General features: G+C 51.4%; 1 protein-coding gene across 3 annotated transcripts in view; it reads right to left on the reverse strand.

Moving 5' to 3' along the window:
* The window catches only part of LOC140467498 (protein PHTF1-like), a 49977-nt gene that overhangs the window by 20577 nt on the left and 17161 nt on the right, over window positions 1-12239 (reverse strand). For all 3 annotated transcript variants that reach the window (XM_072563914.1, XM_072563915.1, XM_072563916.1), the window contains 2 exons: window positions 9659-9826; window positions 7362-7451 (listed from right to left, as the gene is read on the reverse strand). In XM_072563914.1, the coding sequence (XP_072420015.1) occupies window positions 7362-7451; window positions 9659-9826 (258 nt within the window). The remainder of the gene's footprint in view (window positions 1-7361; window positions 7452-9658; window positions 9827-12239) is intronic.

Below are 12239 nucleotides of genomic sequence, written 5' to 3' on the forward strand. Positions count from 1 at the left end.
AGTGCTGCACTGTCACAGGGTCAGTACTGAGAGAGTGCTGCACTGTTAGAGGGTCAGTACTGAGGGAGTGCTGCACTGTCAGAGGGTCAGTACTGAGGGAGTGCTGCACTGTCACAGGGTCAGTACTGAGAGAGTGCTGCACTGTTAGAGGGTCAGTACTGAGGGAGTGCCGCACTGTCAGAGGGTCAGTACTGAGAGAGTGCTGCACTGTTAGAGGGTCAGTACTGAGGGAGTGCTCCCCTTTTAGAGGGTCAGTACTGAGGGAGTGCTGCACTGTCACAGGGTCAGTGCAGAGGAAGTTCTGCACTGTCAGAGGGTCAGTACTGAAGGAGTGCTGTCTGTCAGAGGGTCAGTACTGAGGGAGTGCTGCACTGTTAGAGGGTCAGTACTGAGGGAGTGCTGCACTATCGTAGGGTCAGTACTGAGGATGTGCCGTACTGTTGGAGTGTCAGTACTGAGGGAGTACTGCACTGTCAGAGGGTCAGTCCTGAGGGAGTGCTGCACTGTTGTATGGTCAGTACAGAGGGAGTGCTGCACTGTCAGAGTCAGTACAGAAGGAATGCTGCACTGTTAGAGGGTTTGTGCAGCGGAAGTGCTGCGCTGTCAGAGGGTCAGCGCTGAGGGGGTGCTGCCCTGTTTGAGGATCAGTATAGAGGGAGTGATGCTCTGTTCGAGGGTCAGTACTGAGTGAGTGCCGCCCTGTTAGAGGGGCAGTACAGAGGGAGTGCTGCACTGTCAGTGGGTCAGTACAGAGGGAGTGCTGCACTATTAGAGGGTCAGTCCTGAGGGAGTGCTGCCCTGTAAGATACAGTACTGAAGGAATGCTGCCCTGTAAGAGGGTCAGTACTGAGGGAGTGCTGCACTGTCAGAGGGTCAATACTAAGGGAGTGTGCACCACGAGAGGGTCAGTACAACGGGAGTGCTGCACTGTGAGAGGATCAGTGCAGAGGGAGTGCAGCACTGTCAGAGGGTCAGTACTGAGGGAGTGCCGACCTGTTAGAGGGTCAGTACTGAGGGAGTGCTGCACTGTCAGAGGGTCAGTGCAGAGGAAGTTCTGCACTGTCAGAGGGTCAGTACTGAGGGAAGGCTGCACTGTCAGAGGGTCAGTTCTGAGGGAGTGCTGCACTACTAGAGGGTCAGTAGAAAGGGAATGCTGCCCTGTCAGAGGGTCAGCACAGTGGGAGTGCTGTACTGTCAGAGGGTCAGTGCTGAGGGAGTGCTGCACTGTCAGAGGGTCAGTACTGAGAGAGTGCTGTACTGTCAGAGGGTCAGTACTGAGGGAGTGCTGCGCTGTCAGAGGGTCAGTACAGAGGAAGTTCTGCACTGTCAGAGGGTCAGTACTGAGGGAGTGCTGTACTGTCAGAGGGTCAGTACTGAGGGAGTGCTGTACTGTCAGAGGGTCAGTACTGAGGAAGTGCTGCACTGTCAGTGGGTCAGTACAGAGGGAGTGCTACACTGTCGGAGGGTCAATACTGAGGGAGAGCTGCCCTGTTAGAGGGTCAGTACTGAGGGAGTGCTGTACTGTCAGAGGGTCAGTACTGAGGGAGTGCTGTACTGTCAGAGGGTCAGTGCTGAGGGAGTGCTGCACTGTCGGAGGGTCAGTACTGTGGGAGTGCCGCACTGTCGGAGGGTCAGTACTGAGGGAGAGCTGCCCTGTTAGAGGGTCAGTACTGAGGGAGTGCTGCCCTACAAGATGGTCAATACTGAGGGAATAATGCACTGATAGAGATTCAGTACTGAGGGAGTGATGCATTGTTAGGGGGTCAGTTTAGAGGGAGTGCCGCTTTGCTAGAGGGGCAGTACTGACAGAATGCTGCCCTGTCAGAGGGTCAGTACAGAGGGAGTGCTGTACTGTCAGAGGGTCAGTTCTGAGGGAGTGCTGCACTACTAGAGGGTCAGTACAAAGGGAATGCTGCATTGTCAGAGGGTCAGTGCTGAGGGAGTGCCGCCCTGTCAAAGGGTCAGCACTGAAGAGGTGCTGCCGTGTTAGAGGGTCAGTACTGAGGGAGTGCTGCACTGTCAGAGAGTCAGTACTGAGAGAGTGCTGCACTGTCACAGGGTCAGTGCAGAGGAAGTTCTGCACTGTCAGAGGGTCAGTACTGAGGGAGTGCTGCACTGTTAGAGGGTCAGTACTGAGGGAGTGCTGCACTGTCGTAGGGTCAGTACTGAGGATGTGCCGTACTGTCGGAGTGTCAGTACTGAGGGAGTACTGCACTGTCAGAGGGTCAGTCCTGAGGGAGTGCTGCACTACTAGAAGGTCTGTACAAAGGGAATGCTGCACTGTCAGAGGGTCAGTACTGAGGGAGTGCTGCACTGTTGTATGGTCAGTACAGAGGGAGTGCTGCACTGTCAGAGAGTCAGTACAGAAGGAATGCTGCACTGTTAGAGGGTTTGTGCAGCGGAAGTGCTGCGCTGTCAGAGGATCAGCGCTGAGGGGGTGTTGCCCTGTTCGAGGATCAGTACAGAGGGAGTGATGCTCTGTTCGAGGGTCAGTACTGAGGGAGTGCCGCCCTGTTAGAGGGGCAGTACAGAGGGAGTGCTGCATTGTCAGAGGGTCAGTACAGAGGGAGTGCTGCACTATTAGAGGGTCAGTACAGAGGGAGTGCTGCACTGTCAGAGGGTCAGTACTGAGGGAGTACGGCAAATTCAGAGGGTCAGGCTTGAGGGAGTGCTGTCCTGTCAGAGGGTCAGTACAGAGGGAGTGCTGCACTGTCAGAGGGTCAGTTCAGTGGGAGTGCAACACTGTCAGAGGGTCACTATAGAGGGAGTGCCTCACTGATAGAGGGTCAGTACTGAGGCAGTCCTGCACTGTCAGAGGGTCAGTACAGAGGGAGTATTGCACTGTTAGATAGTCAGTACAGTGGGAGTGCTGCATTGTCAGAGGGTCAGTACCGAGGGAGTGCTGCATTGTCAGAGGGTCAGTACAGAGGGAGTGCTGCTTTGTCAGCGGGTCAGTACTGAGGGAGTGTTGCACTGTTAGAGGGTCAGTACTGAGGGAGTGCCTCACTGTTGGAGGGTCTGTGCTGAAGGAGTGCTGCATTGTCAGAGGGTCAGTACTACATTACATTACTTACAGTGTGGAAACAGGCCCTTCGGCCCAACAAGTCCACACTGACCGGCCGAAGCGCAACCCTCCCAGATCCATTCCCCTACATTTACCCCTTCACCTAACACTACAGGCAATTTCCCATGGCCAATTCACCTAACCTGCACATTTTTGGACTGTGGGAGGAAACCGGAGTACCCGGAGGAAACCCACGCAGACACGGGGAGAATGTGCAAACTCCACACAGTCGCCTGAGGCGGTAATTGCACCCGGGTCTCTGGCGCTGTGAGGCAGCAGTGCTAACCAGTGTGCCACCGTGCCGTCCAGTACAGACGGAGTGCTGCACTGCCAGAGGGTCAGTACTGAGGGAGTGCTGCACTGTCAGAGGGTTGGTACAGAGGGAGTGCTGCAATGTCAGAGGGTCTGTACAGAGGAAGTGCTGCACTGTCAGTGGATCAGTACAGAGGAAGTGCTGCACTGTCAGTGGATCAGTACAGAGGGAGTGCTGCACTCTTAGAGGGACAGTACAGAGGGAATGCAGCAGTGTTAGAGGGTTAGTGCAGAGGAAGGGCTGCACTGTTGGAGGGTTAGTGCAGAAGAAGGGCTGCGCTGTCAGAGGGTCAGTGCTGAGGGAGTGCCGCCTTGTTAAAGGGTCAGTACAGAGGAAGTGCTGCACTGTCAGTGGATCAGTACAAAGGGAGTGCGGCACTGTTAGAGGGTTAGTGCAGAGGGAGTGATGCACTGTTAAAGGGTCAGTACTGAGGGAGTGCTGCACTGTCAGAGGGTCAGTACTATATTACATTATTTACAGTGTGGAAACAGGCCCTTCGGCCCAACAAGTCCACACCGACCTGCCGAAGCTCAACCCTCCCAGACCCATTCCCCTACATTTACCCCTTCACCTAACATTACGGGCAATTTCCCATGGCCAATTCACCTAACCTGCACATTTTTGGACTGTGGGAGGAAACCAGAGCACCCGGAGGAAACCCACGCAGACACGGGGAGAATGTGCAAACTTCACACAGTCGCCTGAGGCGGGAATTGAACCCGGGTCTCTGGCGCTGTGAGGCAGCAGTGCTAACCACTGTGCCACTGTGCCACCGTGCAGCCCAGTACAGAGGGAGTGCTGCACTGTCAGAGGGTCAGTACAGAGGGAGTGCTGCACTGTTAGTGGGTCAGTGCAGAGGGAGTGCTGCACTGTCAGAGGGTCAGTACAGAGGGAGTGCAGCACTGTCAGAGGGTCAGTACAGATGGAGTGCGGCACAATCAGAGGGTCAGGCTTGAGGGAGTGCTGTCCTGTCAGAGGGTCAGTACTGAGGGAGTGCAACACTGTCAGAGGGTCACTATAGAGGGAGTGCGGCACTGTCGGAGGGTCAGTACTGAGGGAGTCCTGCACTGTCAGAGGGTCAGTAAAGAGGGAGTATTGCACTGTTAGATTGTGAGTACAGGGGGAGTGCTGCACTGTTAGAGGGTCAGTGCAGAGGAAGTGCTGCACTGTCAGAGATTCAGTACTGAGGGAGTGCCGCCCTTTTAGAGAGTCAGTACAGAGGGAATGCTGCACTGTTAGAGGAGGAGCACAGGGGGAGTGCTGCACTGTCAGAGGGTCAGTACTGAGGGAGTGCCGCCCTGTCAGAGGGTCAGTACTGAGGGAGTGCTGCACTGACCGAGGGTCAGTACTGAGGGAGTGCCGCCCTGTCAGAGGGTCAGTACTGAGGGAGTGCTGCACTGTCAAAGGGTCAGTACTGAGGGAGTGCTGCCCTGTCAGAGGGTCAGTACTGAGGGAGTGCTGCACTGTCAGAGGGTCAGTACTGAGGGAGTGCTGCACTGACCGAGGGTCAGTACTGAGGGAGTGCCGCCCTGTTAGAGGGGCAGTACAGAGGGAGTGCTGCACTACGAGAGGGTCAGTACAAAGGGAGTGCTGCACTGTCAGTGGGTCAGTACAGAGGGAGTGGTACAATGTCAGAGGGTCAGTACTGAGGGAGTGCTGTCCTGTTAGAGGGTCAGTACTGAGGGAGTGCTGCCCTATAATACAGTCAATACTGAGGGAGTAATGCACTGATAGAGGGTCAGTACTGAGGGAGTGCTGCACTGTTGAGGGTCAGTACTGAGGGAGTGATGCACTGTTAGGGGGTCAGTACTGAGGAATGCTGCACTGTCAGAGGGTCAGTACTGAGGGAGTGCTGCACTGCCAGAGGGTCAGTACTGAGGGAGTGCTGTCCTGTCAGAGGGTCAGTACAGAGGGAGTGCTGCACTGTCAGAGGGTCAGTACAGAGGGAGTGCTACACTGTCAGAGGGTCAGTCCTGAGGGAGTGCTGCCCTGTTAGAGGGTCAGTACTGAGGGAGTGCTGCCCTGTCAGAGGGTCAGTACTGACGGAGTGCTGCACTGTCAGAGGGTCAGTACTGAGGGAGTGCTGCCCTGTTAGAGGGTCAGTACTGAGGGAGTGCTGCACTGTCAGTGGGTCAGTAATGAGGATGTGCCGTACTGTCGGAGGGTCAGTACTGAGGGAGTGCTGCACTGTCAGAGGGTCAGTCCTGAGGGAGTGCTGCACTACTAGAAGATCTGTACAAAGGGAATGCTGCACTTTCAGAGGGTCAGTACTGAGGGAGTGCTGCAGTACGAGAGGGTCAGTACAAAGGGAGTGAGGCACTGTTACAGGGTCAGTACTGAGGGAGTGCTGCACTGACAGAGGGTCAGTACTGAGGGAGTGCTGCACTGTTGTAAGGTCAGTACAGAGGGAGTGCTGCACTGACAGAGGGTCAGTACAGAGGGAGTGCTGCACTGTCAGAGAGTCAGTACAGAAGGAATGCTGCACTGTCAGAGGGTCAGCGCTGAGGGGTGCTGCCCTGTTCGATGGTCAGTACAGAGGGAGTGATGCTCTGTTCGAGGGTCAGTACTGAGTGAGTGCCGCCCTGTTAGAGGGGCAGTACAGAGGGAGTGCTGCACTGTCAGAGGGTCAGTCCTGAGGGAGTGTTTTTATACCAGCTTGAAGCAGATTTGTCTAGCAGCCCGAGAGAACAGGCAAAGGTTCCAAGTGAAGAAACAGGCCATTCAGCCCTACTCTAGCACTCATACTCCACACAAGACTGTTCCTCACCCTCACATCTTCAGCACAGCTCTCAATCCCTCTCTCCTTCATGTTTATTCAGCGTGACTGACTGGGGTTTAGAAGGTTGGTGGGGTTGGGGGTGTGGAGGTGTGTGTGTGTGTGTGTGTTGGGCTGGGTCCCTTAGACTAGGACCAGGCAGACTAAATTCAGAAAGGACGACCGCGGAGTCCCCCAGGGGTCAGAGGGCAGGCCATTTAGGACTGAGATGAGGAGAAATGTCTTCACCCAGAGGGTGGGGAGCCTGGGGAATTCACTGCCACAGAAGGTGGTTGAGGCCAAAGCATTGAATGTTTTCAAGAAGGAGTTAGATACAGTTCTTCGGGCTAAAGAGAACTAACAATATGGGCAGAAAGCTGGAACCGGAGACTGAATTGGATGATCAGCTGTGATCATATTGACATGGCAGAGTAGGTTTGAAGGGCCGAATGGTCTACTGCTGCTCCTATTCTATATGTTCCCTTTAAATGGGTGGATATTACTCACCTCGGCACTCCTCGTGTGAGTGAGTTCCACAGTCTCTCTGGTTAAAGGAGATTCTTCGGTATTCCCAATTAGATTTCTCAGTGAATATTTGATATTGATGGCTTTGAAGGCCATTTTCCCTGTGGCTATGCAATCAAACATTTCCCCGATTTCTGGAGAAAAAACCCCCTCCCCATCCCTGCTCCTGATGTCCAATCCCCTTCACTGTCAGTAATTAGAAACAGAACCAAGAGTGATATGAGGAACATCTAAAGTCACACAGCAAGTGGTTTGGGTCTGGCAACGCAATGCCTGGGGATGTGCTGGAGGCAGCTTCAATTAAGGCAGAATTAAACTGTAACCTGCAAAGGAGGAAGGTGCAGGGGCATGGGAAACAGCTAGGAGAGTGACCCAGATAGGTGAGAGCTGGTGTAGACACAATAGGACACATGGCTTCCTTCTGTGCTTTGTAACAGTTTTGTGATTCACTCCAGGAGCCCCCTGAGTTAGGGGTGAAGCACATTACTCTCACACCTTGGCACCCTGCCAACTGGTTTCATCCAGTGATGTAAATAGTGCACTTCCTTCTCACTGTATTAGTACCATTCCCCCCAGCTCCTACCCACTGCCAGAGAGTAGGCCAAGAGCAATGAAAGCTCACTCATGTCTAAGATTCAGGGTCAAGTTGACCCAGCCCTAAGCCAGTGTCAAGTAGTTGTTAAATTCACTGGAGCTATTCATACCTGAGTCGGGGCTGTCGATTCAACCTCAGAGTCCACTAAACTGTCCGAGTCTCGTCTTGGAATCTCCCATCTTGGAATGATTTCTCCACTCTGTAATTTGATGGAAAAGGGAGATGGTTGTAGCAGAGGTGGTGCTCAGTTTAAATTACTGTGCTTTATTTCATATTCATTCAGAGGAAGTGAGCAGTGTTGGATGCCCGTCCCTAGTTGCCCCTTGAGAAGGAGGTGGTGAGCTGACTTCTTGAACAGCTGCAGTCCACCTGCTGAGAGTTGACCCTCAAAGACCTTAGGGAGGGAATTCCAGGATTCTTACCCAGCCACACTGAAGGAATGCCAACATATTTCCAAGTCAGGATGGTGAGTGACTTGGAGAAAGTGGGGACTGCAGATGCTGGATATCAGAGTCTAGATTACAGTGGTGCTGGAAAAGCACAGCCAGTCAGGCAGCATCTGAGGAGCAGGAGAATCGGCGTTTTGGGCATAAGCCACTTGGAGGGGAACTTGCAGGGGGTTGTGTTCCTATGTATCTGCTGCCCTTGTCCTTCTAGATGGAAGTGGTCATGGGTTTGGAAGGTATTGCCTGAGAAGCCCTGGTTAGTTCCTGCAGTGCATCTTGTAGTACACACTGCTGTTACTGAATGTCAGTCGTGGAGGAAGTAAATATTTAAGGTGATAGTTGGGGTGATGATCAAGCAGGCTGCTGTATCCTGGATGGTGTCAAGCTTCTTGAGTGTTGTTGGAGCTGCCCCCATCCAGGCAAGTGGGGAGTATTCCATCACCCTCCTGACTCATGCCTTGTCAATGGTGGACAGGCTTTGGGGAATCAGGAGGTGAGTTACTCGCCGCAGTATTCCCAGCCTCTGACCTGCTCTTGTAGCCACTGTATTTTTATGGCCAGTCCAGCTGAGTTTCTGAACAATGATAACCTCCAAGCTGCTGTTTGGTGAAGGGGTCAGTGACAATAAGGTCACAAGAAATCCATGATAACAAAAACTGAAACACAGTCTGGTGAAGAGTCACTGAACTCAAAACATTAACTCTGCCTTCTCCCTACAGCTGCGAGACCTGCTGAGTATTGCCAACAATTTCTGTTTTGTTTCACATCTCCAGCATCTGCAGTTTTTTTATTTTTATTGACACCTGTGGGGTTGGGGACCTCCAGAGGAGACTGACGTGGATTCTCCACAACACTTCTGGCTGCAATTGTTGCAAATATGCCAGCCTTATCTTTTGCACCAATGGGTTAGGCTCCGCCCTCAACAAGGATGGGGATATTGGTGGAGATTTTTCCTCCAGTGAGTTATTTAATCATCCTCCACCATTCATGACTGGATGTGGCAGGACTGCAGAGCTTCGATCTGATCTGTTGGTTATGGGATTGCTTAGCTCTGTCTGTCATTTGCTGCTTGTGCTGTTCGGTGTGCAGGTAATCCTGGCTTCACCAGGTTGATACCTCATCTTCAGGTGGTGCTCCTGGCATGCCCTCCTACACTCTCCATTGAACCAGGCTTGATGGTAATGGTTGAGTGGGGGATACAGATTGTGCTGGAGTACAGTTCTGCTGCTGTTGATGGCCTACAGTGCATCATCGATACCCAGTCTATTTAAAAGAGATCTATTTAAAATCTATGATGTTTAGCACGGTCATAGTGCAACACAACATCATGCAGAGTATTCTCAATGTGAAAATGGGACTTCATATCCACACATGGATATCTGCAGCCAGCAGACTGGTGAGGATTGGATTGAGTCTGTTTTTCCCCTTTGTTGCCATGGTTAATCTATTCGGAAGTGACTAGCTCAGGCAGTAGTGCAGCTGATGAGCCATTCTTGGTGATGCACAGGGTGGTCCCCCCACCAGTCTCCACTCTGTCGTCCCTCAGTGTTTCCTCCATGCAGTGTTCAGCAGGAAGGAGGGGAGGGCTGGACAGAAGATCCACTCCAGCCCCAACCCCCATTGGGATGGACCCTTTTCCTATCCATCTTAACCATTTACGTATTTCAGAGAACTCAGTAACACCCTCCAGTGTGACCCTCCAGTGTGACCCTCCAACGTGATCCTCCAGTGTGACCCTCCAATGTGACCCTCCAGTGTGACCCTCCAGTGTGACCCTCCAACGTGATCCTCCAGTGTGACCCTCCAACGTGATCCTCCAGTGTGACCCTCCAATGTGACCCTCCAGTGTGACCCTCCAGTGTGACCCTCCAATGTGATCCTCAAGTGTGCAATTCTAATTTGGATAGAAATGGGATGACAGGTGAGACAGTAAACGAGAGAGGCGAAGTCTCTAGGTTACCTTCGCTGCTCCCAGAGTTTGGACCTGGGTTTTCTTTCTGAGGTGTAACGTGAAGTTGTTCAAAGTGACTTCTCTGCTTTGTTGAAGTAATAGCCGTCGTGACTGGCTCTCCGTATCCTCACTGGAATTCTCATCAGAGACACGGCTCCTCGTTCGACAGTGAGCACCCTGTAAGCATTGCACAGCGTTTCAAACTCAGCTCATACCCATTGCCAACGTTAGAAACAGGCAACCTCTCTCAAGAATTACATTTTTGATTTTTTTTCTTAAAAGAGATTAAAACATGAGTGAGCAGGCCACACCAATGAATCCCATGCCTTTTTAACCCATTCACTGGTTATCCAAGTATCAGCAAACAATCTATCGGATAATTTAGTAGATTAGCCAATCTAGCAGTTGTTTAGCACATTACTAACAGATCTCCCAGGTAACCAACGTGCCATTCTGCAAACTTCACACCATTCGATCTACAGTACGATATTCAGGACAGGAAACAAAGGGAAGGTCAAAGGGGTTGAGGTATACAATTACATCACCCCCCTCAGTGGGGGGAGGGGGGGGTGGGGGGAGGGAGGGGTAGAGCCTGTGGTGTAGTTCCAGTCAACAGGAGGATGAGAGGAAGACAGGGACAGGATTTCATGGTCACAGGAGTGTGCTGGCAGACAGCAAGCTGGTTTGAAGTGTGTCTACTTCAACGCCAGGAGTATTCAGAATAAGGTAGGTGAACTTGCAGCATGGATAGGTGCCTGGGACTTCAATGTTGTGGCCATTTCAGAGACATGGATAGAGCAGGGTCAGGAATGGATGATGCAGGTTCCACGGTTTAGATCTTTCATTAAGAACAGGGGAGGTGGTAAAAGAGGGGGAGGTGTGGCTTTGTTAGTCAAGGATAGTATAATGGTGGCTGAAAGAACTTTTGATGAGGACTCATCTACTGAAGTGGTATGGGCTGAGGTTAGAAACAGGAGAGGTCGCACTGCTGGGAGTTTTTTATAGGCCTCTGCTGAATTCCAGCAATGTGGAGGAGTAGATTGGAAAATCGATTCTGGGTAGGAGTGAAAGGAACAGGGTGGTCATCATGGGGGACTTTAACTTCCCCAACATTGACTGGAAATGCTATAACTCTAGTACGTTGGATGGATCAGTTTTTGTCCAATGTGTACAGGAGGGTTTCCTGACACAGGTTGTCGAAGGGCCGACAAGAGGGGAGGGCACACTGGGTCTGGTGCTTGGTAATGAACCAGGCCAGGTGTTTGATTTAGTTGTAGGTGAGCACTTTGGAGAGAGTGACCATAATTCATTTACGTTTAGTTTAGCGATAGAAAGGGATAGGTACATGCCACAGGTCAAGAGTTATCGATGGGGAAAGGGCAAGTATAATGTGATTAGGCAAGACTTAGGAGGCATGGAATGGGGCAGCAAAATGCAGGGGATGGGGACAATGGAAATGTGAAGGTGGTTTAAGGAACAGATATTGTGTGTCTTTAATAGGTATATCCTTGTCAGGCAAGGAGGAAGTGATAAGGTAAGGGAACCATGTTTGCAGTTTGGATTAGAAACTGGCTTTCTGTAAGAAGGCAGCGAGTGGTGGTTGATGGAAAATATTCAGCCTGGAGTCCAGTTACTAGTGGTGTGCCACAAGGATCTGTCTTGGGACCATTGATATTTGACATTTTTATAAATGACTTAGGTGGATGGGTTAGTAAGTTTGCAGACGATGCTAAAGTTGGTGGAGTAGTGGACAGTGTGGAAGAATATTGCAGGTTTCAGAGAGACTTGGATAAACTGCAGAACAGGGCTGAAAGGTGGCAAATGGAGTTCAATGCAGATAAATGTGAGGTGATTCACTTTGGGAAGAATAACAGGAAGACAGAATACTGGGTCAGTGGAAAGATTCTTGGTAGTGTCAATGTGCAGAAAGATCTTGCTGTCCATGTACATAGATCCCTGAAAGTTGCCACCCAGGTTGATAGTACTATTAAGAAGGCATACGGTGTGTTAGGTTTTATTGGTAGAGGGATTGAGCTCTGGAGCCATAATGTCATGCTGTAACTATACAAAACACTAGTGCAGCCTCATTTGGAGTACTGTGTGCAGTTCTGGTCACCCCATTACAGGAAGGATGTGGAAACATTGGAAAAGGTCCAGAGGCAATTTACCAGGACGTTGCCTGGTCTGGAAGGAAGGTCTTATGAGGAAAGGCTGAGGGACTTATGTCTGTTCTCATTAGAGAGAAGGCTAAGAGGCGATTTAATAGAGGCATATAAGATGATCAGAGGATTAGGTAGGGTGGACAGTGAGATTCTTTTTCCTAGGATGATGACATCAGCTCGTATGAGGGGGCGTAACTACAAATTGAGGGGTGATAGATTTAAGACAGATGTCAGAGGCAGGTTCTTTACTCAAGAGAGCGGTAAGGGCGTGGAATGCCCTACCTGCCAATGTAGTTAACTCAGCCACATTAGGGAGATTTAAACAATCCTTGGATAAGCACATGGATGATGATGGGATAGTGTAGGGGGATAGGCTTAGATGAGTTCACAGGTTGGCGCAACATCGAGGGCCAAAGGGCCTGTTCTGC

This window comes from Chiloscyllium punctatum, chromosome 45, assembly GCF_047496795.1.
Source record: "Chiloscyllium punctatum isolate Juve2018m chromosome 45, sChiPun1.3, whole genome shotgun sequence".
NCBI lineage: Eukaryota > Metazoa > Chordata > Chondrichthyes > Orectolobiformes > Hemiscylliidae > Chiloscyllium > Chiloscyllium punctatum.